Source organism: Lepidochelys kempii, chromosome 5 (genome assembly GCF_965140285.1).
Source record: "Lepidochelys kempii isolate rLepKem1 chromosome 5, rLepKem1.hap1, whole genome shotgun sequence".
Classification (NCBI taxonomy): domain Eukaryota; kingdom Metazoa; phylum Chordata; order Testudines; family Cheloniidae; genus Lepidochelys; species Lepidochelys kempii.
In genome coordinates, this window is record NC_136384.1 from 50,862,468 (window position 1) to 50,888,875 (window position 26,408).

The following is a 26,408-nucleotide window of genomic DNA, read 5'->3' on the forward strand; positions in this document are numbered from 1 at the left end:
CATTCCCCAAGGAGTATAGATAAGAGGTAGCTGGGTGAATTTCTTTCCTTCACCCTACTGGGACCAGGGGAACTTCTCCCCTCTACTCCATAAGCCAGGGAAAGCCAGCACTGGCATGCTCTCCTGGTGGTTTCTTCTAGCTGGCAATCTTTCTTCTCCCCACAGGCCAGGGTAGGGATCAGAGAGGATCAGCATCTGAGTAGCTGATTTATGCAGGTATTTGGTCCCCAGTCATGAGTAGCGGCACTAGCCATCCCATTTGGCATTCATCTACCTGAGGTTTGGGCATTCGGAGTACCAAGCTAAGGAAAAATTACCTTTCTCCAGTGACACAAGGCACAATTTTCAACCCCTAACTCTGGAAAGAGTAATTGCCATGCTTGACATTCAGGCTCTGCAAGCTACATTATATTAAAAAATACACAAAAATATGTTCGCCCTAGAACTCTAACAAAGCATCACATTACACTGAAATGTTAAGCCCTGATTCAACAAAGCACTTACGCATGTGCTTAAACCAATTAAAGTCAATGAGATTTAAGCATGTGTTTAAAGTTTGGCATCGTGAGCCATGGGCAGACTGCTGGGCCCATGTGGAGCCACAATTACCTATGAGGATCACGCTGCCAGGAAGGGTGTGACACTGGCACCCCATATTCTTCATATACTATATGATTATAATATAATCAACATTTTATGCAGGATAGGTCATGTGAGGTATCATTGGAAAGGCTATGATTTACTGAATAGGATTATCCTACTTGTATGCATGTATCATTTTTGTATCTGATGTTAGGAATATTGACTATGTATCTGTATTACAATCGTGTTTATACATGGGGAACGCCCACTAGACAAAATGCTCTCAGTCTAGACGGCTGGTTCGGAAGGGCCCATTCAAGTTAATGAATCATTAGGGAGAACAGTAGGCCTTAGAAGAAGTTTATTGCCCACCTTGGGGGGCAGAGAGCCTTCCTGAAAATGCTACAAACAACCTCCGACTCACAGCCGCTGTGAGGCTACACGGAACTGGTGCTGGACTCCATCTTGGGATACCAGTGCTTTTACACTGACTGACGTGAGAACCAAGCTTTGAAACAAAGGGTTCCCGCCATATACAAAAGTTATATAAGGCAGGGGAGTGACATCACTGTGGCTCTTAAGAATCTGCAGCCTGCTTGTATCATCTCCTAGGGTGAGGATCTGCTATTCATATCCAATCTATTTAGTATATTAAGCTTAGATTGCAGTTTTGTTTATTTGCTAGGTAATCTGTTTTGATCTCTTTGCTATCCCTTATAACCATTTAAAATCTATCTTTTATAGTTAATAAGCTTGTTTTGCTTTGTCTAAAACCAGTTCATGTGGGAATCATAACCTGGGGCAGAAAGCTGTGTATATTCCTCTCCACATTGAGGGCGGGGACGAATTTCATGAGCTTACGCTGTACGTCCTTAGCTTACGAAGGTCCTTACCTGAAGCCTTCCCATGCAGAGCTGCTCACAGCTTCTGTATGTAACTGCAGCTGGGTTTGTCCCTACCTGAATGTGTGCTGGATGGGGCTTATGAGCTTGCCACAGCAATACAGTGTAAAGGGAGCCCAGGCTGGTGGGTCAGGCACACTCAGTGATACCCCAGTTCTAGATGGCAAGAGTAACTTCCACATTTTGGAGGTAAAATGTGGACTTAAAAGGAGCAAACACAGAGAAACATCAGAAACAGAACTCATTTCATGGATGTAATTTTAATGGTTAAGAGATTATAGCAGTGATTCTCTGACAAACGGATCTAGCTTAATGCTGATAGTTCGAATTTATTCACCCAAATGCAAGATTCAGTATTACAGAAACGATGCATGCACTGATCCCAGACAATATTTAAAAAAATACTTAAGCATGGTATGAAAATTGTTATATCAAAAATCTATATGTATGTACTCCTCAGAATTACCTGTGTACATCTGATCTTTAACTTTGATTAAAAATGTACAAGGGTGTTCTGAAAAGTCATTTAGATCACATCCTGAAAACTCCAAATTCTGTCCTCTTGGTGGGTGCATTTAGTGCTGCGCTAAGACTCAGACCCAAAACAAGTCTTGTATTAGCGGGGTCAATAATTCCATCGTCCCATAACCTGAAATTAGACCAAACAATAAAAGAAGAATTATATAAACAGTTTACAAGAGATAGGCTTTCAGCCAGACAGAAGTAAATAAATATTTCTGTTGGAGGGAGTGGATAAAAAAAGGGCCAAATTCTGATTTAAGACAATTGAGCTACTTCATATTTATGCTGATGCAACAAAGCAGAATTTCATGCCTACATTTTTATTATTTGTACAATTTGTCTTCTAGATTTAACTATACAGTTCTAAATAAATGACTAGGATAATCTCTACCTACTTTAACTGGGATTATTCATACTATTTTTTCAGTATGAAAATGGCATCCTAAATTCAAGAGAAAAAAATCTCAAGAGAAATAAATGGGAAAGATCCCAATCATGAAAATGGCTCCCCAGCCTGTTGGTAACTATATTCTAAAAAGTAAACTAACATCATTAATAAATGTTATTTGGCTTAGCTTAGCTGTCAACTCAAAATGTTTAGTTATGAAAGCACAAGGATATAAAGTGCGGGAGTATTTTTTTTTTATGGACTGCCAACCATTATTTCACTAATCTCCTTTACTGAAGTCTATTTCTAAACTGTTGTAAATTAATCTGTACCATAGTGAAGTCCCTGAAAGCAATGAATTCATAAAGCTATGCCACAGTAACAAAAAACTCCTCTGAATTCTGAACAACCAACCCCTCAAATTGACAGGCACTTCTGCACCTGCTTATTATTAAGCATACAAGCAGCCAATTGAAGTTAAGCACACATGGGACTGTTTGCAGGATAAGTGCCTAAAGATTCCATCCTGCTCCAAATGAGCTCCATAGCAAAAATTCCAAAAGTCCTAAAAATTGTATATGTTGTACAGCTATCTTCCCTAGGCACTTTGTTTAGAACCAGATACCGAAGTCCTATTGCAGCTAACGTCCATTTAAATCAATGTGAATTTTAACCAGCTGAGGGACTGCAACACAGCATGAAATATCTTTAAAAAAAATTAAAAAAAAAAAAAAAGGATTCCCTTCCCCAGGCCCAAAAAGAGCAACTTATTTTGTATTCTTTTCTGAGATCACTACATTATTGTCATCACTGACAATTTTATTGTGTGTCTTTAAATTACTGCTCTGCTTTTGGTAAATTTGTTTTGAAAGTGATGGTCCTTTCTTGTTATTTTAAAACAATGGGTAGCCAACACTAAATTTTTAATCAAGAGCAAAAATAGTCTTCCCTTCTGGCTAACATTTCAAGTTGTCAGTTTTATACTGTTTGATGATTAGTTGTTGTTGTTTTTTTTAAATCAAGTTACACACAGGAAAGAAAACATTTAGCACACTTATCTCAATACTAAAGAACAGAATAAAGAGAACTGCATACTGTATGTGAATAAGTATTCATGAGTCTTAGTCACCAATAGAAGTTTGCAACAAATTTGTAAATTTGTTGTTAGTGTCACTTTCACCAAGTCACAGCAAATAATTTTTAAAATATCTAATTACATTTTCTCTTTTACAACTTGGGTACACACAAAAACAGGATATCCAGAAACTCACTTCTTCTAGGATGCTCCCAAGAAACAAAACTATATGAACACCAACAAATATAAAAAATTACAAACCTATTGCCTAACCTTTTCCCCTCTCTGGTTTTCCCGTCTGTTTCCTAACCTCTCTCTGTCTCTATGGGCACATCTACATGACAGCGAGTCTCAGAACACAGGTCAACTGATTCATGCTCACAGGACTCATGCTAAGGGACTAAAAATAGCAGTGTAGACATTCCCTGTAAGGGAAGAGCCCAGGCTCTGAAATCTGGCACGGGAGGCTGGGCCTCTAAGCCCAGGCCTCAGCCAGAGCAGTAATATTTACATTGCTCTTTTTAGCCCTGTAGCACAAGCTCCATGAGCCTGAGTCAGCTGACCTGGGCTCTGAGACTAGCTTCCTTGGCATTTTTGTTTGGTTGTTTTTTTGCCATGTAGATGTACCCTCTGGGTCCTATCCCACAATGAGAGCTGCTAGCAGGCACTCTTATGCCCACATGGAGTCACACTAGCAGATACTGTTGCAGGACAGCGACATACTGTTTGCGCTTGTGTCCTGGATAGCATAACACATGTTATCAGCACTTAGGATGTGATTCAGGAAAGCATCCCGATTCAGGAAATCACTTAAGCACACTTAACTTTAAATGCCCACTTATGTCTTACTAAATTTGATAGAGTGTAAGCACATGCTTTGAGCTAAGAATGTGATTAAGTGCTTTTCTAAATTGGGGATTTTAATAATAATCATTCATTAATTACAACCTTTTGCTGTATTTTAACAATAATATCACATTGAAAAATTAAGTGCTCAAATTAGGTTCTTTTTCTCCTTAAGCCACAGCAGTGAAACACAAAAGTATAATTAGAACACTCTTGAGCCCAGAAGAGATAGAGGACCAATCTAACTCCCACTGAAGTCAACAGGAGTGTTTCCATGGACTTTAATGGAAGTTAGATCAGGCCTTAAACTCTTCAGGAATAATGAGTGTGTCTCATATCTATGCATAAAACCCTAGTTTAAGAAAATGTCAGTGGGATCACAGTCTAAGATATACATGGCTAACATTCTGTAACATCAGAGAATATGTTACCAAGAACACTTCAGCAGTTTTCACTACAAATTTCACATAAAAATGTATTATTTTTATTTCATTATCCATTAGAACCTGATTTAGTTTTGATCAGCTTAATTTCTTGGCACAGTTGGATAAACATTGGGATATCTCAGTGATCTAGTTTCAGGAGATCAAACCCTCAGTCACCGTGCTCCTCATAATCTTAAAAGGATAATAAAATGTAACTACATATAGTGATTTCTCTTTGTTCTAAGTTTGATTTCATTTCAATTTTCTGATAGTTACATGTTTGTTTGGTCCCTCTGGGAGGGACCTGCAGTATTGAGATATACCTCACTATTTGGCGTAATGATTTTTCAATCTCTTTTAGTAAAACCATCAAAATTGAATGCAATATTTCAAATTTCATTAAAGAGGTTTAATGTAACTGTATTTTTGTGGGATAAGTTATATTAAGAAAGCATTGCTGGCCCAAAGCAATTAACCTCAGAAATTCAGCCTTATAAAAGGCTATGGTTGTAATAAAAACCTTTCAAAACTTTACACACCTTTTTTTTAATAGAATACTTGTTTTTTGTAATGACAAACTAGCTTTTATTGACAGCCTCAAAGATTTTACACTGTATAAGGTAAAGATTGCTTTCAAGGTCACCATTACCTTCTGCTTTTCTTTGTTTAAAGAAAACTGTCTTCTGTATTGGGACATAACATTAAACATCCTATTAAAAACCCAGTGCTAGAACATGAATCACATCTATGTTCATAAAATATTCAGAACAGGGACTCTAAGTAAAAGAAACAAACAGACCGGAAAAGAAAAAGGCCCATGTAATTTGTTACAACATAAACTGATTAAACTCCATTTGGAAACCTGTAAGCAGATTAATATAGCTCATTAAAAAGAGAGCTGGCTAATGACTCTCGTTAATTAAGACTGTTCAGAGTGAAAGGTTCTATTCAGACAATTGATTAAAGTTGGATTAGAAAACACAACTAAGGGGAAGTATATTGACATCCTGAAGATAACAAATTATAATTGATAAGCAACATTGCATACACAAAGCAAATAGGGAAATATGCTTCCATTTTAAGACCATAAAAGCATTTTCTTCCCTTTACTTTCAAGTTTATTGCTCAAGGGCCTCAAAGCCCACTGAAGTAAATTGGGCTTTGAATCAGGCCCCAAGAGCACAGACAGAGACTATGTAACAGAATTTTTAATTTTTGGCGCAGAATTCCCTCAGGAGTAAATAATATTTGATATCACTGGTGACTGGACTAGGCCATCAAACTACAAAAATAGTAGTGTAAAGCTTAGTGTCTTAATCCAGTATTCCAAACGCTGAGATCTTACTGAGGAAAATGAAGTGTATGAAGGGAGTAGGCATACAATTCATGATTGGTGGGGACAGGTGTGAATATTAGTCACAGGTAGAAGACAAACCTATTAAGATGCCCAGTTCTTTCCACAGGAAAAAAAGAACTGGTGGGAATTGAGGGCTCCCAGACCATGTATATTCAGGGTCTTAGACCAGGTCTGCACTACAGACTTACATCCATAGAACTACGTCACTCAGGGGTGTGAAAAATCCACACCCATGAGCAACATAGTTACACTGACCTAACCTCCAGTATAGACAGCGGTGTTGGTGGGAGAGCTTCTTCCATTGACATAGCTACCGCCTCTCACCGAAGAGATTAACTACGCTGACAGGAGAAGCTCTCCCATCAATGTAGGAGCATCTTCATTTAAGTGATACAGTAGCGCAGCTGTGCTGATGCAGCGTTTTAAGTGTAGACTGCCCTTAGACTGTAAGGTCTTCAGGCCAGAGACTTGTCTTAGTTTATGACTGTGAAGCTCCTAGCTCATTTTGGGACAGTATTTTATGAACAAACAAACTGCTCTCCCTCGACTGAAGAATTAGGCAAAGTTTTTTATTTTTTTAAAGGATGCCTAAAGTTAGGTTTCTTGCTGAGTACTCAGCAGCTCCCACTGAAATTAGGCCACTTATTTAGGTATCCAAATATGGGTTTCGGCCTAAATTTTCAGAATAACTAGTTATTTTACGTACTTAAGTTGCAGCAGTGTGACTTTCAGAAACTGCTGAGCACACTCTAAGATGTCGCAAGCCAGGCCCCCAAAAAATCACTTGACACTTTTGAGAATGGAAACACCCATTTTTAAAACATGTGGGCCCTAGGATAATATTTAAATCTCTCTCCTTACACGTAACTATTACTCTAAATATGAACAATGGGTTGTTGGCTGTTTTGGGGGAACTGGAGTTGTTTTTTACATCACAACTGTACACATATTGCACGCCTAATAAATCCAATAATTTTTCAGTCCTCAGTACAAAGAGATTATGAATAAGATTCCAGTGGATATGTAAAAAAAATAATAAATAAATTAAAAAAGGGACAAATTAACAAAATCAAAGAGTTCATTTTCTCCTCCAGCAAATTAAGGATTTGGTCTAAATACAGACACCCTAACTGTAATTTTTAATGTAATTAGTTCAGTGAAAAATTCTTCTGTTTACAATCCAATCATAAAAAAATTAAAATCCTTACTGTAATTTTTCTCTCTTCCTGAGGGATAAATCTGAGGCTTTGTAAGAGTGATATAGGGGCAGATCCTCAATTGGTACAAACCAAATTAGCTCTATTGACTTTAATGGAGCCACACTGATTTACACCAGCTGAGGACCTGGTCCACAGTCTCTATCTATACTCAGAACAAATCTTATAAAGCTTCAATTGGCTAACAAATAGATGAAGTGTGCAAGTCATCATGTCACCAATCAATAAAAGTTAGTAATAGTTTATGACTTCATAAATAATGCACTAACCTGAGAGTAAAAAAACCAAACAAAACAGATTGCTTTGTGTCTACATAATTACTAGGAGTTGACATATGCATAGAGACTGCTTAAATATAGGAGCTTATTGCTTACAAACACCTGTTAACATACTTTTATTAAAATGGTTAAATTAATCACATTTACAATTGTAACAACGCAAATTTACCCCTACTGACAGAGTGTGTCTGGAATTAAATAATTCTAAGCATACTCAGGGGATTTACCAAAAGAGAAACTTCTTGCTAACTTTTAGCATAGTCTATGTCTTTATTCAAAGGTATTCATTTATTTACTACCATAAGCAAAAGATGAAAGTAAATACAATGCTTGGGATCGCTGCCATTAAAAATAATTTATATAGTGGACAACAGTTCACTTAAGGTAGGGTGTAAAAATCACTGGTGAGAAAAGGGTAGGAGCAAGTTACTTGAGTTTTAAGGAGAGATTTGAAGGAAGACACCAGGAGTCACAATATAGTCCCACTACAGCTAGCTAATCAGAACTTGTAAAACTTACGGCATAGATAATTAGATCTTGGAATAACACTTGTTTTTAACTGTGGTGCAATTCTTTTTATAAACTGTGTACATTGCCATTAGTGAAATTGAGAACAAGGAGAAGCAGGCAGCATGATGAGAGATAAGGCAAGCTGAGGAAGAGACTACAACGGTACCATATGGCAAAAGAGAGAAGGGTGTAGGGCATGGTTAGGAATAGTGGTAATAGAAACAGAGGCCTGGTCTACACTTAAAAATTAGATTGACCTAGCTACGTCACTCACGACTGTGAAAAATGTTGTGTCCTCTGTGACATATTTGGTCTGCCTAACACCCAGTCTTCCGTTGACTTAGCTACCGCCTCTCGGAGGAGGAGATTACCTATAGTGACGGAAAAATAACCCTACATCACTGGAGCAAGTGCCTACACTGTGGTGTTACAACAGCAAAGTTGCAACGCCATAGCTGTGCCACTGCAGCGACTGTAGTGTAGATACGGCCAGAGATATAAGGAAAAATGATATAGTATTTTGTAAGTAAAGACAAAGACCGTGAATTTGATAGCATAAGGGTAAGGAACCCTTTAGAAGGATTCAGAGGGGGACTGATGTGATCAGAAGATGATTTTCCTGTCAGCATTTTGAACAGACCTAAGCGATGAGAGGCATGGGAGGGCGACGAAAATGATTTACAATAATAAATGCAACAGAAGATCAACACATGCACAAAATTTTAGTGGTGGCATCAGTGAAGAATTTGGTAACATCAAAAAAGTAGCATCAGTCATTATCAAGAAGTTAAATATGGGGTTAGAAGTGGAGAGAAGTGTCAAAAATTTCACAAGGTTGCTGTATATATGCTCACTATAAAAGGAAAAGAGAACACATTATTTACATTTTAATGGTATGTGCCCTCCTCCAGAATAGCGTGCCCATTACTTGATCACCTCACCTCAAGAAAGCTATAAAAAGAAATTAAAAAGAACCGAAGAAGGAGGACAAATAGTAAAACGCTGAGGTTTACATGAAAAGGAAGGTTGCAAAGACTATGATAATTTAGCCTGTAAGGGCATTTGACTTAAAAGGGATTTAACTGAGGTATTCAAAATATATAAGCCCAACCTTTATAACCTTTTGAAAAAGGAAGCATATTTAGAATTAATAAAGCAATGTCCCTTTACCCAGTGCACAAGTAACCCGTGGAAGATCAGATATATACAAATACAAAATTGGACACTTATTAAAAAAAGTGGGTAAGTTTATCATCCTTGATGTTTGTAGTTCGACAAGCTACAACGATATGAGAAATCAAATGTCATGCTTCATAGGGTCCTATGACCATCTGTAGGAATCTGTAAAGAATCTCCCTCTCCACCACATCCCTACATACATAGTGGTACACAACTAACTTGCTGCATTCTGGAAACCTTCCTTTAAAGCATCAGGTATTGCCCGCTGTCAGAGACAAGATAGATGGAACCATGGTTTGGATTGCATAGTACCTGTGGACACTAAACAAAACCCTTGTTCCAGATTGTTTTAAACTGTGTGTAACTGGTCCGTTGTTCAGCATTAAGATCTAAAAGGTGTTAACACATTCTGGTTATATCATCGCATTCTGGGAATAGACATTTACATGTTACCTTGCACTGGAATAATAAGGGTTTCCCTCCTCTTCAAACCTCCTAATGATTGGCTCCTTCAAAGCTGCTTCATCTGCCTCAGATAACTGTAAGGAATAAAGCGAGTAACTGAACACTGTCTGTACAAGAAATTCTTCAGAATACCTACTTACACAATGACATCAGATCTTCATCTCAAACAACAGCCAAGAAGTGACTTGCTAAACTATCTCCAGAGACAAGGTGTGTGAGGTAATATCTTTTATTGGACCAACTACTGTTGGTGAGAGAGACCAGCTTTCGAGCCACACACAGCAATTCAAATCTGGGAAAGTTACTCAGAGCATCACAGTTAAATGCAAGATGGAACAGATTGTTTAGTATAAGTAATTAGCACATACAAAAATAGGGGGTTAGTGGGTTACAGATTGTTGTAGTAATCCACAAATCCAGTGTCTCTGTTCAGTCCATGATTTTTAGTGTCTAGCAGAGTTATGAATTTAAGCTCCCAGACTTATCTTTTGAAAGTGTTGTGTAGGTTTCCTTTGAGGATGAGGATGGATAGTAAGAGAGAGTGATCACTTTGTGAAAACAGTGTTCACCCACAGGTGATAGGGTGTTTTTGCTTTTGATCATTTTCCTGTGTAAGTTCATTAGAGAGCATAGTGATGGACTCATTTAACCACAGAGTTGATATTGGGGTAATTACACATGTTGTAATTGGCATGTATAGGATCCATGGATCTTGAAAGCTGTGTTGGAGGAGGTGCTGATCATTGTAGCAGTGGAAATATGTCTACAGGTTTTGCATCTGTTGTTCTGGCAGGGTCTGATGCCGCTTTGAGTTGGTGTGTCCTAGTCTGTGGGAAGCTTGCATCTGATTATGAGCTTGGAGAAGTTGGGGGGCTGTTTGAAGGCCAGAAGTGGGGGTTCAGGAAAGATTTCTTTCAGGATGTGGTTCCCACTGAGTATGGGTTGTAGTTGTTTGAGGATACCCATATGAGTTCCAGTATGGGGTGGGAGGTGACAACTATGGGTATGAGGTTGGAAGGAGTTTTATTTCGGTATTGAAGCAGGTTCTCCCGAGGTATTTGGGTGGCCCATTCCATAATGTAATCTACTTTTCTGGTGGAGTGTCCTTGTTTGGTGAAGGCCATTTTAAATGTGTTAAGGTGTATATCCCAGATTTTCTCCTCGGAGAAAGTGGTATTCTGTGGTATCTGAGTGCCTGGCTGTAGAGAACAGATTTCTTGGTGTGTTTGGGGTGGTTACTAGATATCTGAAGTTAGATGTGGTGATCTGTGGGTTTCTTGTATATGGTGGCCTGTAGGGTTCCATTGCTGAAGCTGATTGTGGTTTCCAGAAAGTTTATACTAGTGTGGGAGCATCCCAGAGAGTTTAATGGACGGGTGGTGGTTGATGAAGTTATGGTGGAAATCTATGACAGAGTTTAAACGTCTGGTCAGAGGATGAAAATATCATTTTTGTATCTCAGGTATATCACTGGTTTCATGGTGCATTTGTCCAGAAATTCTTCTTCAAGGTGGCCCATGAAGCGGTTGGGATATTGGAAAGCCATCCTAGTACCCATGGCTGTTCCCATGGTTTGGAGAAAGTGTTTGCTGTTGAACGTAAAATTGTTATGGGTGAGGATGAAATGGATGAGTTTGGATATCTGCTTGGGGTGGATATCTGAGGGTTGTCCATTGTCTTGTAAATATTTCAGGCAGGCAGCTATACCATCATTCTGAGGGATGTTGGTGTACAGGGAAGTGACATCCACGGTGGAAAGGATGATGTTCTGAGGGAGGTTGCTAATGTTGTGGAGTTTGTGGAGGAAGTCAGTTGTGTCCTGGAGGAAGCTGGCCCTTTGTGTGGAGATTAGTTTGAGGATGGTTTAAGAGAGTCCCAATATTCCTTCAGTAAGAATGCCATGGCCAGATAGGATGAGTCTGCCTGGGTTCCCTGGTCTGTGTATCTTGGGAAGCATGTAGAAGGTTCATGGGGTAGGTTCATGGGTGACGAGTTAACAGAGTTTCTCCTGGAGTTGTTTGGGGAAGGATTTGATGATATCCTTAAGTTGCTGGGTAAATTGTGGTGTGGGGTCTTCTCTGAGTTCTTTATAGTACGTGATTTCAGATAGTTGTCAGTCGGCCTCATTAATGCAGCATCATGGTTGAGGACTACAATGGCATCCCCTTTGTCTGCTGGTTTGATCACTATCTGGTAGTTAGATTTCAGGGATTGAATGGCTATCCTCTCGGCAGTGGAAAGATTATGTTTGTTAAAGATTTCACAGTCAATTTTTTTCCCTGAAGCAATTAATGCAGTGATCAAGAGCATGGTTTCATCCGCTCTGTGGTGTCCAGTATTTAATTCCTTTTTCTTATGATTGTCGGAAGGGATATGGTAATTGTGAGTGGTGTCATCACTGCTGTGAAAGAATTCTTTGAGGCAGAGACAACGGAAGAATTCTTCTAGTTGTCCACATATTAGTATGATATCAGGTTCTGTAGTTGGGCAGAAGTTCAGTCCCTTAGACAGTACAGATAATTCAACTCCAGTTAATGGTAGTCTTGATAAAGTGATGAAGTTTGGTTGTCGTGTAGTGTCCATGTGTTGGGTATGGTGCCATGGTTTCTCCCAGAAGTGGTGTTCTGTGGGTTGTAGAGTAGTTGCAATTGGTTCCACTATTTATTTTTGTGTTGGATGGCTGTCACTGGGAGGTGAGGCAGTGGGGTGGGGTGGGGTGAGGTCATAGTTGTTCTGGATTTCTTGCATGATTTCCAGGTAACAGTCTTGGATTTTTTTTCCTCAAGTGTGTCTTATGACTGTAGAGGTGTTAACAGGCCACTCTACCTTGAACAGCCCCTTAGAATATGTGCTAACTACTTACGCTAAAGAATCTGTTCCACCTTTCATGTAGCTGTGATGTTCATACCTTTCCCAGACCTGAAGAAGAGCTGTGTGTAGGAACATAAGAACAGCCATACTGTATCAGACCAAAGGTCCATATAGCCCAGTATCCTGTCTTCCAACAGTGGCCAATGCCAGGTGCCCCAGAGGGAACGAACAGAACAGGTAATCAAGTGTTCCATCCCCTATTGCCCATTCCCAGCTTCTTGTAAACAGAGGTTATGGACACCATCCTTGCCAATAGCCATTGATGGACCTACCCTCCATGAACTTGTCAAGTTCTTTTCTGAACCCTGTTATAATCTTGGCCTTCACAACATCCTCTGGCAAGGCATTCCACAGATTGACTGTGCATTGTGTGAAAAAAATACTTCCTTTTGTTTGTTTTAAACCTGCTGCCTATTAATTTCATTTGGTGACCCCTAGTTCTTGTGTTATGAGAAGGAGTAAATAACACTTCCTTATTTACTTTCTCCACACCAGTCATGATTTTATAGACCTCTATCATATCCCCCCCTTAAGTGTGGCTCAAAAGCTTGTCGCTCTCACCAACAGAAGTTGATTCAATAAAAAACATTACCTCACCCACCTTGTCTCTCTAATATTCTAGGACCATCACGGCTAGAATTACACTGCATAAACCATCTCCAGGCATTTTTCACCCTGCTCCACCCACAATTCTCACTTTAGCGAATCAAGTGACATGCATTAAAATTAAAATAGGCACCCTGACAATTTTGCAATACAAAAGGGTAAAACAACTCTATCCTAATGCATGTCAAAAATTTCTAATAAAATCTCCATTTTCAGTTGCTTATTAGTCATGTATTTAAGAGTTTTTAAGTGCTGTAATTTGAGATTCGCTATTTTAAAATTATTGAGGCCATATTTTAAATGATAAAAATAGTAAAATAAACCAGGTTTTGGACTTCTCTTTCAGCTGAGATTTTGCTTTAAGCCACCTTTGCACCCTCATAACCTTGGGCTGCTCCAGACATAATGTAATTTAAACAGCCCTGGGAACCTAAATTATGGCAGCCTCCCATACTGCAGCCCCAATACACCCCTGTTATCCCAGTATGCCACCTACACCAGAGCTTGTGAGGGGATGCTTGGCAGGCAGCCCTACAGCTGTCATCTGCAGTGCTTGTAGTGGGGAAATCCTCCCTCAGCAAATCCAGGTCTTTTAGAGCCCCAGTCTGTCACTGCAGACCTTTCACTTGGTCTAAAGGGACTAGAACAGAAGGAGGATCTCACTCCCACCCCCTTTTTTAAGCTTTCATTAAATATAAATATCAGGCTAAATTCTCAGCTGTCACAAATTTGTGTTGCTCCCTCAACTTCCGTTAATGGGACTATTCCTATGTTTAAAGTTAAGCATGTTTTTAAGTTCTTTGTTGGATCAGCTGAGAATCTGGAACAATGTTATTTTAAAAAAATAAAACAAACTTTGTAAGCCATTACTTTGAAAAGTAAACAAAACACATCAGGCTTATGTTAATATTTTGACCATTTATTTATTTTCATATATATATATATATTTGCTTCTGTCAATACATAATACTTTATTTCTCTTGAGCCCAACACTGCTGGAGTTCACCATCTGTGAAATTAAGGGTAAGGATGAACCTAGCCACTTCCAGAAAGACCTTAAGATGCACTTCTTTGGCCAGATGTTCCCAAATGATTGAGATCCTGATCCAAAAAAGCACTTACACATTTGGTTAACTTTAAGCATGTGAGCAGTCCCATTGAAGTCAATGGTCCAGATTCCCTGCTGGCCTGAGCCTCGTGTAATCTTTTACACCAATGAAACTCAAGCACATACTCAAGTGCTTTGCTGAACAGAGATGCCTGTCCTGGTTTCCTAGCTGACTGATATAATACAGGGGAGAATGGTTTTTGATCTCTTACTGTCATCCTGACATTCTTAATTTAAGCCTTGTAAGGCAACTACAGTATTTGGCATCAAATAAATGCTAATCATAGAATCATAGAATATCAGGGTTGGAAGGGACCTCAGGAGGTCATCTAGTCCAACCCCCTGCTCAAAGCAGGACCAATCCCCAAATAAATCATCCCAGCCAAGACCTTAAAAACTTCTAAGGAAGGAGATTCTACCACCTCCCTAGGTAACGCATTCCAGTGTTTCACCACCCTCCTAGTGAAAAAGTTTTTCCTAATATCCAACCTAAACCTCCCCCACTGCAACTTGAGACCATTACTCCTTGTCCTGTCCTCTTCTACCACTGAGAATAGTCTAGAACCATCCTCTCTGGAACCACCTCTCAGGTAGTTGAAAGCAGCTATCAAATCCCCCCTCATTCTTCTCTTCTGCAGACTAAACAATCCCAGTTCCCTCAGCCTCTCCTCATAAGTCATGTGTTCCAGACCCCTAATCATTTTTCTTGCCCTTGACTGGACTCTCTCCAATTTATCCACATCCTTCTTGTAGTGTGGGGCCCAAAACTGGACACAGTACTCCAGATGAGGCCTCACCAATGTTGAATAGAGGGGGACGATCACGTCCCTCGATCTGCTCGCTATGCCCCTACTTATACATCCCAAAATGCCATTGGCCTTCTTGGCAACAAGGGCACACTGCTGACTCATATCCAGCTTCTCGTCCACTGTCACCCCTAGGTCCTTTTCCGCAGAACTGCTGCCTAGCCATTCGGTCCCTAGTCTGTAGCTGTGCATTGGGTTCTTCCGTCCTAAGTGCAGGACCCTGCACTTATCCTTATTGAACCTCATCAGATTTCTTTTGGCCCAATCCTCCAATTTGTCTAGGTCCCTCTGTATCCTATCCCTGCCCTTCAGCATATCTACCACTCCTCCCAGTTTAGTATCATCCGCAAATTTGCTGAGAGTGCAATCCACACCATCCTCCAGATCATTTATGAAGATATTGAACAAAACCGGCCCCAGGACCAACCGCTGGGGCACTCCACTTGACACCGGCTGCCAACTAGACATGGAGCCATTGATCACTACCCGTTGAGCCCGACAATCTAGTCAACTTTCTACCCACCTTATAGTGCATTCATCCAGCCCATACTTCTTTAACTTGCTGACAAGAATACTGCAATAATAAATACAAAGTTCTGGCTTTCCTTAATTATAACCACAAAAACATGAAATGACACTTATATCATGTCTCATTTGAGGTTCTTAAAACATTTTACAAACTAACTGTAATTCAGTATCAAAACTTCTCTTCACGGTAATATCTCAATTCTACAGATTGGGGAAAATGAGGCAGAGAGAGGAAGGGTAAATTTTACTCTACCCATATAGAGCCCAAGTATTCAGGCAATACGCAATCGGAATGCTAAGCAGATGGGAGAGATAAAATCCAAAAATGTCATTATCCTGATTGTTATTCACAATAAAAAACTCTGAGTACGACATATTACAATAAAAACACTTTAATGCGAAGTATTAGTTTAATAGATAAAAAGGAAAACTTTCATAGCCAGTGACAATGTCCATTTTCTGCTTCATTATTAATATCTATTTTCTACATTTGACTCCAATATTCTGTAATACATTGAAACAGATCATTTCACATGTAAGGATGTATTCAGTTTCCATGGCAACTATAGGTATCTTCCATTTCGTGTTAGTGATCAAGATGCCCTGACATAAGCATAAGAAATATAATACAAAAACAGTCACAAGTGATGTTTTCCAATTCCTTTGCCTATTCGTTAAATCAAAACAATTGCAGGCTTATTTAAATACCACAAATTTCAAATGAAAATGGTGAAATCAAAGTCACTGCAAATGTAATTGGAAAAAGACACTTTGTGCTTTCAGATATTCCTCTTTTATCTCCCCCATAGGGGAATCTCCAAATGCTAAGCTGAGGCAGGGCTGAGGATCCGGCCCTAGGGCCCAAAGAGAGAGAAAACCTGGGAAAAAAATTTTTTTTAAGTAATTGTCTCCTAAGCTAGTGGAAACAGGGCAAGTCACTTGCTACTGGAAAGATGCAAGCACTAGCATTTCATGAACACCCCCTGCTAGTCACACCACTGAGCAGCATTAACAGAAGCCTTAAACTGTTAAGTGTCAGATTCATAGACTCCAAAGCCAGACAGAATCATTGTGATAATCTTGTCTGACTTCCTGTATAAATCAGGCCATAGAACTTCCGCAAAATAATCCCTGCAGCAGATCTTTTAGAAAAACATCCAATCTTGATTTAAAAATTATCAGTGATGGAAAACCCACCATAACCCTTGGTAAATTGTTCCAATGGTTAATTACCTTCACTGTTAAAAATGCACACCTTCTACCCAGTCTGAATTTGTATAGCTTCAATTTTCAGCCATTTGATCGTATTCTACCTTTCTCTGCTAGATTGAAAAGCCCATTATTAAATATTTGTTCCCTATGTAGGTACTTATGAACTGATCAAGTTACTCCTTAACATTCTTTGTAAAACTAGATAGACTCAAAGAGCTCAGTCTACCACCATAACCATGTTTTCTAATCCTTTAATTATTCTTATGACTCATCTCTTTTCCCGCTCCAGTTTAAGAACTTTCTTGAACTGTGGACACCAGAACTGGACACACAGTATTCCAGCAGTGGTTGGAGCAGTGCTACATGCAAAGATAAAATAACTTCTCCATCCCTACACAAGAATCCCCCGTTTCTGCATTCCAGGATTGCATTAGCCCTTTTGGCCAAAGCATAGCACTGGGAGTTCATGTTTAGCTCATTATTCACCATGACCCTCAGATTTTTTTCAGTCACTACTTCCCAGGATAGAGTCCCCCATCCTGTAGCTATGGCCTACATTCTTTGTTACTATATATATATATATATATACACATTTACATTTGTTAGGATATAGATATTCAGGCCTGTCTGTAAAGGCCTATACTCGAAGAATTTAGGTGTATTCTTATCACTTAGCTAGTTATAGAGGTATAAAAGAAAGAATCAAAATCACTGTCTGCCGGTGTAACGGCCTTTTCTCACTGTGACAGTCTGAGGCCCTGTTCTTAGGCTAAGATTTTTGGCTAAGCAGCAGAGGCAGCCATAAGCTGGGAAGCGAACAGTCACATCTTTACATTCCGAACTAGTCACATTGAAATAAGGTGCTATTGGGCTGTTAGGAATACAATCCTGTCCTGATAATGCCTATCACCTCTAGAGAAAGGGAAGTGTCTAGAAAATGTAAAAGGAAACTTAGTTCGATAGCATCCTGTCTGGCAAGAACTCACTTATCAATAGCTGGGATGTGAAATCCTCATTTCTGTGTTGTTCTATCATTGTAGTCCTCATTTCCCTATTGTTTATCTGTATAATCTCTGTCTGGTTCTGTAATTGTTTCTGTCTGCTGTATAATTAATTTTGCTGGGTGTAAGCTAATTAAGGTGGTGGGATATAATTAGTTGAATAATCATGTTACAATATGTTAGGATTAGTTAGTTAAATTTCAGTAAAATGATAGGTTAAGGTATAGCTAAGCAGAACTCAAGTTTTACTATATCGTCTGCAGTCAATCAGGAAGTAAGGGGGGGAAATGGGAACAGGGAATGGGGGTGGGGAAACTGGAATCATGTTTTGCTAAAGGGGGGAATGGGAACAGGGACACAGGTAAGGCTCTGTGCTGTCAGAGCTGGGAAGGGGGACACTAAGGAAGGAAACTGGAATCATACTTGCTGGAAGTTCACCCCAACAAACATCAAATTGTTTGCACCTTTGGACTTTGGGTATTGTTGCTCTCTGTTCATGCGAGAAGGACCAGGAAAGTAAGTGGATGAAGGAATAAGCCCCTTAACAACATTTACCCACATTATAATGAAATGTGTCCAGTTTACCAAGTAACCAACTTGAGTCCAGTTTACCAAGCAATCTAAACACTCTGAATCAGAGATCTGTCCTCTTCATTATTTACCACTCCCCCAATCTTCATGTCATCTGATTGTATGTTTTCTTCCAGGTCATATACAAAAATGTTAAATAGCGTAGACCAAGAACCAATCCCTGTGGGACCCCACTAGAAACGCACCCACTCAATGACCATTTCCTATTTACAATTACATGTTGAGACCTATCAGTTAGACAGCTTTTAATCCATTTAATGGGCCCCCATGTGAATTTTATATTGTTCTAGTTCTTTAATCAAAATGTTGCGTGATAGCACTCTACCAGGTCAAAGGGAAGGTATTACAACGTAAGCCAGCTACAATGCAAGATTAGATGAAAATGATGGTACTCATAATACAAGGGGTAGACTAAGAGTCTCTACTTTCATTTGGCATTTGCCCGGATCTTATCAGGGGTAAGCAGAAGAGAGTGATAGTACCTCTTTCCCCTCCCTTGCTTTTTGGTCTTTAGCTACTGTGGCCAGAACAGTTGCGGCTTGTTCTCCTCCCATCACTGAGATGCGAGCATTTGGCCACATATAAAGAAATCTTGGACTGAAAAATACAACATTAAACAAACTTAAAACAAAACACAAAGATCAGCTTTTTACCAGAGAATTAAAAAATACACTGTTGAGGTGAACAATTCTGTTATTTGTATTGATAGGGTTTATTTTAAAAATGTAAATTAAGCTAGAACAATACTCCATTGTTTGTAACATCATGTTATAGGGTTTGAAAAATATGCTCCATTGTTTCTATTTTAAAGGTTCTAGTATCTACATTTCTTAAACATTTGTCTTCCATCTCCCTCACCCCACAAAAAGCGCCCCCCCCGAAAAAAAGCACACAAGACAGAACAAATAAACCTGTCACATGACTCTTTACTTTAGTTAACAAATGCAGCTTCAACAGAAACAGACACATTGATGTCATCAAAAACACTATTTGAATAGTGTGAACAGAGACTAAAAAACTAACAAAAATTTTGGGTGGATCCTATAAACATTACTCATACAATCAGACACCCTGCATCCAATGGGACTTTCACACAAATAAGCACTACTCGTATGAATAAGGGTTACGGGATCCAGCCCACTATGGTTGCTGTGAAAGGCACAAAAAACAGCAGCCATTTTTCATTTTTTAGCAATGGAGCAATAGTTTTGTTTTCAAGAAGTTAGCTATTTTTCTTCCTGAGAATTTCCTCCACCACAACATTTTAATAATAGTTAAGTTATGAGCCTAACAATCTCCACAAGGTCCTACAGCTATTATTTACTTCTGGTCACACTCACTGTGTGCAAGATGCTTTCTAAACAAAGGCAGCACAATTTCTGCCAGAGTTAAAATTAATTTTGGGGTAATGGGATTTGAAAGGCATATGAAACCTTTACTTCCTATTATAATCAGGAGTGATACTTACCTATATGCCCTTCCACACATACCATAGTTTCCAGCACCATAGGATCCGCCAATAATTACTGTTATTTTAGGTACACTGGCACAGGCTACTGCAGTTACCATCTTGGCTCCATCCTTTGCTATTCCTCCAGCTTCATAATCTCTACCAACCATGAAACCTAATACATTTTAAGATGAACAAGATCTTTCAGTTGCTAAATACTAGCTATACAGCACTCACTTAAACAAAACCATATTATTATAAATCATTGATGGGAACGGGCCTATATGTTCAGACAGGCTGGTTTCTGAGCAATTGAGATACAGATAATATACACATAGATGCTGCTTCAGTGCCTGACCCTGAATGACCAGCAACAAAGCCTATTAGTCAGGTTTACTCACCTGTGATATTCTGCAAAAACACAATGGGAATATTTCTTTGGCAACATAATTGTATAAAATGAGTTCCCTGCAAACAGAGTAAAGGTAAACTGTTAAGAGATGAATGAGTGAAGCAATATCTACAGTCGCTCTGCTTGATGTTATTGTCACTCTACTTCCAATGGAAATTTTGCCATAGGCTTCAAGTGGGAACAAGGGCAGGCCCTGCTTTGTCCCCTTCATCACAGGGGACACACTGGGGGCAGGACCTACTCCTCTTCCCACTAAAGTCAACAGCAAAACTTCCACTGACTTCAATGGAAACAGAAACCTGTAACTAATGCGTAGGTTCAAAGATAAAGTAACAAGTAATACTGTATAATGGAAAATAAAAAGATAAAAACCACAGTTATGAGTGAAACCACATTTTTACATTCCTTCCAGTGAAATCTACCCAAATCCTCAGTTCCTTACCTTTCCTAGTCTTCCAAACTACTGCAGTATTCAATGTCTCCATCATTTCCGTGGAGCACAGAGGAAATTCTGTCTTTTTATTCTCCCTCTCCTCATTTCCTAACTAAGGGTGATTTTACCTAGTGAAGAAATGGCAGCAGATTCCTCTGCAATCAGTTACACTCTGGTAATTGCTGCCATTAGAGGTGGGGTTAATTTAAAGAACAGGTGTAGCAAACAGCAGGTAACAAAATTAAGGCTATGTCTACAGTAGCACTTTTGTCAGTCAGGGGTGTAAAAAGAACACACCCCAGACGGACATAAGTGCCGGTATGAACAGTGCTACGTCACAGAGCGGTTGCACAGGAGACCTTGCTGCGGCACAAGTGCAGCAGTACAACGGTGCCGCTGTAAGGTCTGCAGTGCAGACATAGCCTAAGGCAACAAGAACAATGCTGCTGTATAGAAAGCCATTAACAGGCTGAGGTCACTGCTCCTTGTAGTTCCACAGAGGCAGACCTGCCTGAGGGAGGACTCCAAGATAACCTCAGCAGCAAGGGCAGTTTGGGGCTGTAGTCAAGAATTTGAAAAACCACTAAACTTTTTCTTAATTTTATTGGCTTTGTCCCTTAACGTTTTGTTTTGCACATTAAATCAACTGTGCCTAAACCATCCTTGGCAAACCTACCCGCGGTCACGCAGCCTTTGGGAATTTGTCCATCCCTGTCCACCCCACTCTAGCATTTCCAAAGGCCTGGTTGTTGCGGGGTGGGTGATGCAGAGTTCAGGTACAAAAACATTTTATTGTATTATGTTTGGAGGAATCCCATACAATTGATTGAACTTGAATACTGACTGAAATGCTGACCAACTTGGAGAGCAGGTCAAGAGGACAAAGAACCCACTAGCTCACTGAGCATGGCCAAGATCAGTGAGGCAAGGCAAAAATGCAGAGTATTTACAAAGCATCAGAGTAGTGAGATAGTCCACAAGATTATATATGCCTGTGAGTCATTGCCAAGGATATTTTAGCCTTCATACTTTCAGCCTATTATATGTGGTTAGTTTTATCACATGTGAAGATAAAAAGAGCGTGTTTTACATTCTTAGGTAAACCATGAAAAAACAACAAACAAGCTGAGATGGCTTTGACGCATTTTCTTTCTTTTTTGGGGGGGGGGGTGGGAAGGGGAAGAGGGGATCTTAATTCTGTAACACAAAATCTATTCTGTGATATCGGTATAAATTAACCTGAAAGGGCAAGAAGCAGGTGGTCGTACTGATACTGAAAAATGTAAACCTGACACAAATGAAAGACTTGGCTTTTCAGTCATTATTACATATTGTTCCTTCATTTAAAAACCTTATTAATCCTCTGCTGATAGAGTTTAAATTAATGACCATTCTTTCAGCCCATAAACCCCTTGGGGGTGCACGATAGTAACAAAAAACCGTGACCTTTTCACAATACCCAAATAACCCCCAGTTGCTAGCAAAGAGGAAAAAACAGTGATAATACACACAGAAGCACTCAAAAAACTAGTGATCACTATGGGGAAAAGCCACAGTAGGCCAGGTCTGCCATTTTAAATAGGTCTGTATAGTTTTGGAACTGTTAAAAATAATGTAATGAAAAAAGCACACACGATCAGGTTATGGCCCTTACAGAAGATAAATCATATGTTGTACAGACTAAGCTAAAAATTAGGTAAGGGTCTCATTTATAAATATATATATATAAAGAAAAAATAGAGCAGAGCTGTTAAGACCAGCTTTCTAAATGCTCTAATCCGTATAGTTAATCAGATTGCCTTGAAATTTGGTGTGCCTCATGGGGAAGGAGGGTACAGACAGTGATCCAAATTTGGGGCCATTTGAATGACGGATTCCCAAGATACAGCCCCTAGAGGGGAAAAAACAGCTTTTCTTAAAGTTGACAGGTTCTGGCACCATTTTTTGCTGACATACAGAGACCAAACCAGGGCTCAGATCATCACATCAAGATCTCAGATGCTTAACGGTTACCCCAGCAGAGTGCATGGCACCCACCATCCCTTTGGGGAAAATCAAATTAAAACATTTTTTGAAACAGAGTTTGCTTCTCCAGTTAGGCACATTAAGGGCTTGTCTTCACGTACAGCAGTACAGCTGCACCACAAAGGGGTTTTTGTGAAGACACTACTGCACCAACAAAAGAACTTATCTCATCAGCCTAATTAATCCACCTGCCAAAAGCAGTAGCTATGTCAGCAGGAGAAGCCCTCCCACTGACATAGTGCTGTCTACATGCAGGGGGTTAGCTGGGTATTAACTACGTTGCTCAATTTTGTGGATTTTTCACACCCCTGAGTGGTGTACTTATACTGACATAGGTCTGTAGTGTAGACCTGGCCGAAGGTTTATGCACCCAATGGATTACACTGAGAATATACAGAGTGAAGTGCTAACTGCCAATAAAACTATCTCTACGTCACAGGACCTGAATGGCTTCAAGGACACATTAGGGTTACCAGTTCTGAGCAACACTCTAGTCCCGGTGAGCTCAAATCCAACCTACGGGAGAAATCTGAAGTTTAAAAAAAAGAAAAAGAAAAAAGAAACGCAGACATATTGCTCCCATCTGCCTCTGTCAAAGGGGAATTTTTATTCTGGGAGAAATGTAAGTCCCTCTCCCTACCTTGTTATGTGAGCTGGGATCTAAGGGTTCCCGCACCTCCATGGTCTCTGAGCCCAGCTCTCTGTCCCCATATGTGCGCCAAGATCGGGAAACCCCAGCCCATCTACAGGGGTGTAACTTCCCTTTCCTGCTCCCCTCCCCATGTGAGTGTGGTTCTGGAGGGCCTTGCCTTTCTGGGGGTGTGAGCCCCTCTCCCTCCCCGAGGTGAGCCACGATCCTGCCCTCTGGGTGGGGAGCTTAGAACAGGCATGCTTGGGTCATGCACCAAGAACACATTGCTGAGACTAGGTGAGAAGCAAGGAGCTAAGAATGGGTATCAGAAACTCTCCAGCATTTGATGGAGGGGAGCACTCATTGACATGAAAGGAGCAGTTCACATGTCTCAGAGCTATTGTTTCAGGATGTACTCATCTCTGTTTGGTATTCTCTTTCACCTGAGAACATCTCATTGAGACAAATGGACCACTGAACACCTCTGAAGCTCTATGCTGCTGATGGATGCAGAGAGGCTCTCCCTTCCAGTCTCCTCCTAATTTCATACAATATTATAATGGAGCACCAGCTCTGCCCTCACTATGGTTGGGAAGTCCTTCTTGTTAAAAGGATGACTCTTCTTAGCGCTCTAAAATACGTGTGCTTATACAGATGGTCTTAAAATTTGCTATGCCTCATTGTACTGTTGGATTAGCAATCCACATGTGGGGTCATTGAGCAAGATGTTTCCAAAATTCAATCACAAGGCGGAAAAAAATAGTATTTCATTGAGTTCACAGATTCTAGCAACTCTGAAGTTTGAAACGCACCTTGGGCAGAAATCTGAGAATGAACTATGAACAACTGTGAAAAATCTGCCTCTGTCCAGGTGTGGGGGGTGGGTTGTTGGTGTTTTGGTTTGGGGTGAGGGTGGGAAGTTAGAAATGCAATCTGAATACAGCAGAATATTCAGAAGATGCTGCAATTATTTTTAAAAGAAAACAAATTACACATGCAAATGTTCATGAGGAGGGGAGAAGTGACTAGGGCTTCAAAAGAGGTTTGGGTCTGTAGCGAGAAATGGGGGTATTATGGAGATGGGATAAGTGGGAATGGGTGGTTGGGCAAGGAAGAGTGCTTAGGGGACTCAGGTGAAAGGGAAGGTGTAGCACAGGAAGTTGGGGGTTTAGGAATGGGGGGACAGTCAGCTCTGAATTCTTCCCTTCTGTATGTGCACTGGGATCTGGGAGAGCGCGATCCCTCTGCAGGGGTCTGAGCACTTCTCCCTGACTACTGTGTGCTCTGGGATCTTAGAGGCCCTACTAACCTTGGGGTGGGGTGTCTCGGTGGCCATACATAGCCCATGAAACTTGAACATTTACTCATGATGCTGCTTTGGATTTTTTAAAAACTGTTATTTTCTCAGGACCTTGCTCATATCACTATGACAGCTCATCCAAACTGCTCCAATTCACTCCTTTACCATTCAGTACACTACACCTCACACAGTTAATGCAGCCATAGTGAATGCAGATAATTCTCAATAACTATTGCCTGCTCCAGAAGGCAAAGTAGAGGTTGCATGGGCATTTACCTTAACTCTTTATTTTCCTGGTTTTCAGAAGTCTGAGTTGTGCTAAATTTGATGTTCTGAAAGGTCACCAGTTACTGGGCAACCGTAACTCTGTGTTAATTAAGTTTTCTGCCATTTAACAGGAGAATATGAGTTGGACAGGTCTGATGATAGAAGTGGCCGAGAGTTACCACCAAGTTTCATGGGAGGACTCTGAACACTATCATTCCATTGTTCTGAACATGTACTCTATTTGGTGATTGGAGGTTGATAAACTTACTCTTATAGTGCCAGATGCTATGGCAGAAATAATAAGGGGAAAGAGAGAAAAAGTACTCCCTTGCTTTCTTGTTGATAGGAAAGCTTTTGCAATACTAATCACCAGAGAATACTGAAGGTATAAAAGGGTAATGAGGTCTTTAAATCTGCAGAGAGCTGTAGAAAATAAATGTCACCACAAAATGGTCTTATTTATTGCAATCCTTAAAGTTCAAAGTATTCTCCATTACACGCAGCTCACCTTTGTGCCTTGTTTCATGCCACCTAGGAGCCAAGCAAAATCTTTTCCCTCCTTCAACTTTCTCCCAAAAGCTTTCTCTTTCCCCCAGTCTTTCTGCACTAACTTCCTCACCAGTTCTGTGAGGATTTCACCAAAAGAGACCAGGATATATGATTACTATTGCCCTTCTTCCCCCCAAAATAGAAATTCAGTTTGGCCTTGTCACCTGTTTCTTTAAAGAATCCAGAATCCCTTATTTAAGTAAGACAAAACTTGGCCAATAGCCACCTTCTCACCTAAAGAGCCTCTCTGTTCCCTGATCCTTGTGTCAAGGCACTGACATATTCAGAACATTGTACTGGAGGAACACTTTTGTTTTTTTAAAAAGGAACAAAAATACATTGTACCGAGATTGTAAAGAAGATAAAATTAATATATAATATACATCCTTATATTAGTTAGTTTCTTTCAGGAGTTACCAAGAAGAAGTATGAAAAGCAAACCTATTGTAAGTCAACAAATTGGATACCAGAATGAGAAATAAGAGTACATCAGAAATTTTTACTGGAACTAAATTCTTATCAATCACTAGAAAAATTATGATTAACTGTAACATTTCAATTTAAAGGTTTAGAATTTCATCTAACAATTACTTTTTAAAGCATTTGTATTGACTTTCCTGTAACAGCTGGAGGTTTCAGAATTTATTACTTCAACTGTGACATATCCATACAGCTTTGATTGCTCTTCTTGTAACTATACTTTCCTGTTGCCATGTCTGCCTCTTATCTGAATCTGTTATGGTAACACCACCTTTTATAAAACAAAGTAAATTACTTTCAAAGTCTATCAAATGAAATGGTCATTTCATTTTCACATCAGATACCCACACAGACACATCCATTAGTTATTACAAAAAAAACCCCATTTTTCC

At 39.7% G+C, this 26,408-nt stretch overlaps 1 protein-coding gene across 2 annotated transcripts in view; it reads right to left on the reverse strand.

Moving 5' to 3' along the window:
* Positions 1 to 1,725: 1,725 nt before the first annotated feature.
* The window catches only part of MCCC2 (methylcrotonyl-CoA carboxylase subunit 2), a 91,577-nt gene continuing 66,894 nt past the window's right edge, over positions 1,726 to 26,408 (reverse strand). For both annotated transcript variants that reach the window (XM_073344321.2, XM_073344319.2), the window contains 5 exons: positions 20,321 to 20,387; positions 19,938 to 20,094; positions 18,952 to 19,066; positions 9,735 to 9,820; positions 1,726 to 2,133 (listed from right to left, as the gene is read on the reverse strand). In XM_073344321.2, coding sequence (XP_073200422.2) covers positions 2,016 to 2,133; positions 9,735 to 9,820; positions 18,952 to 19,066; positions 19,938 to 20,094; positions 20,321 to 20,387 — 543 coding nt within the window. In that variant the 3' untranslated portion in view covers positions 1,726 to 2,015. The remainder of the gene's footprint in view (positions 2,134 to 9,734; positions 9,821 to 18,951; positions 19,067 to 19,937; positions 20,095 to 20,320; positions 20,388 to 26,408) is intronic.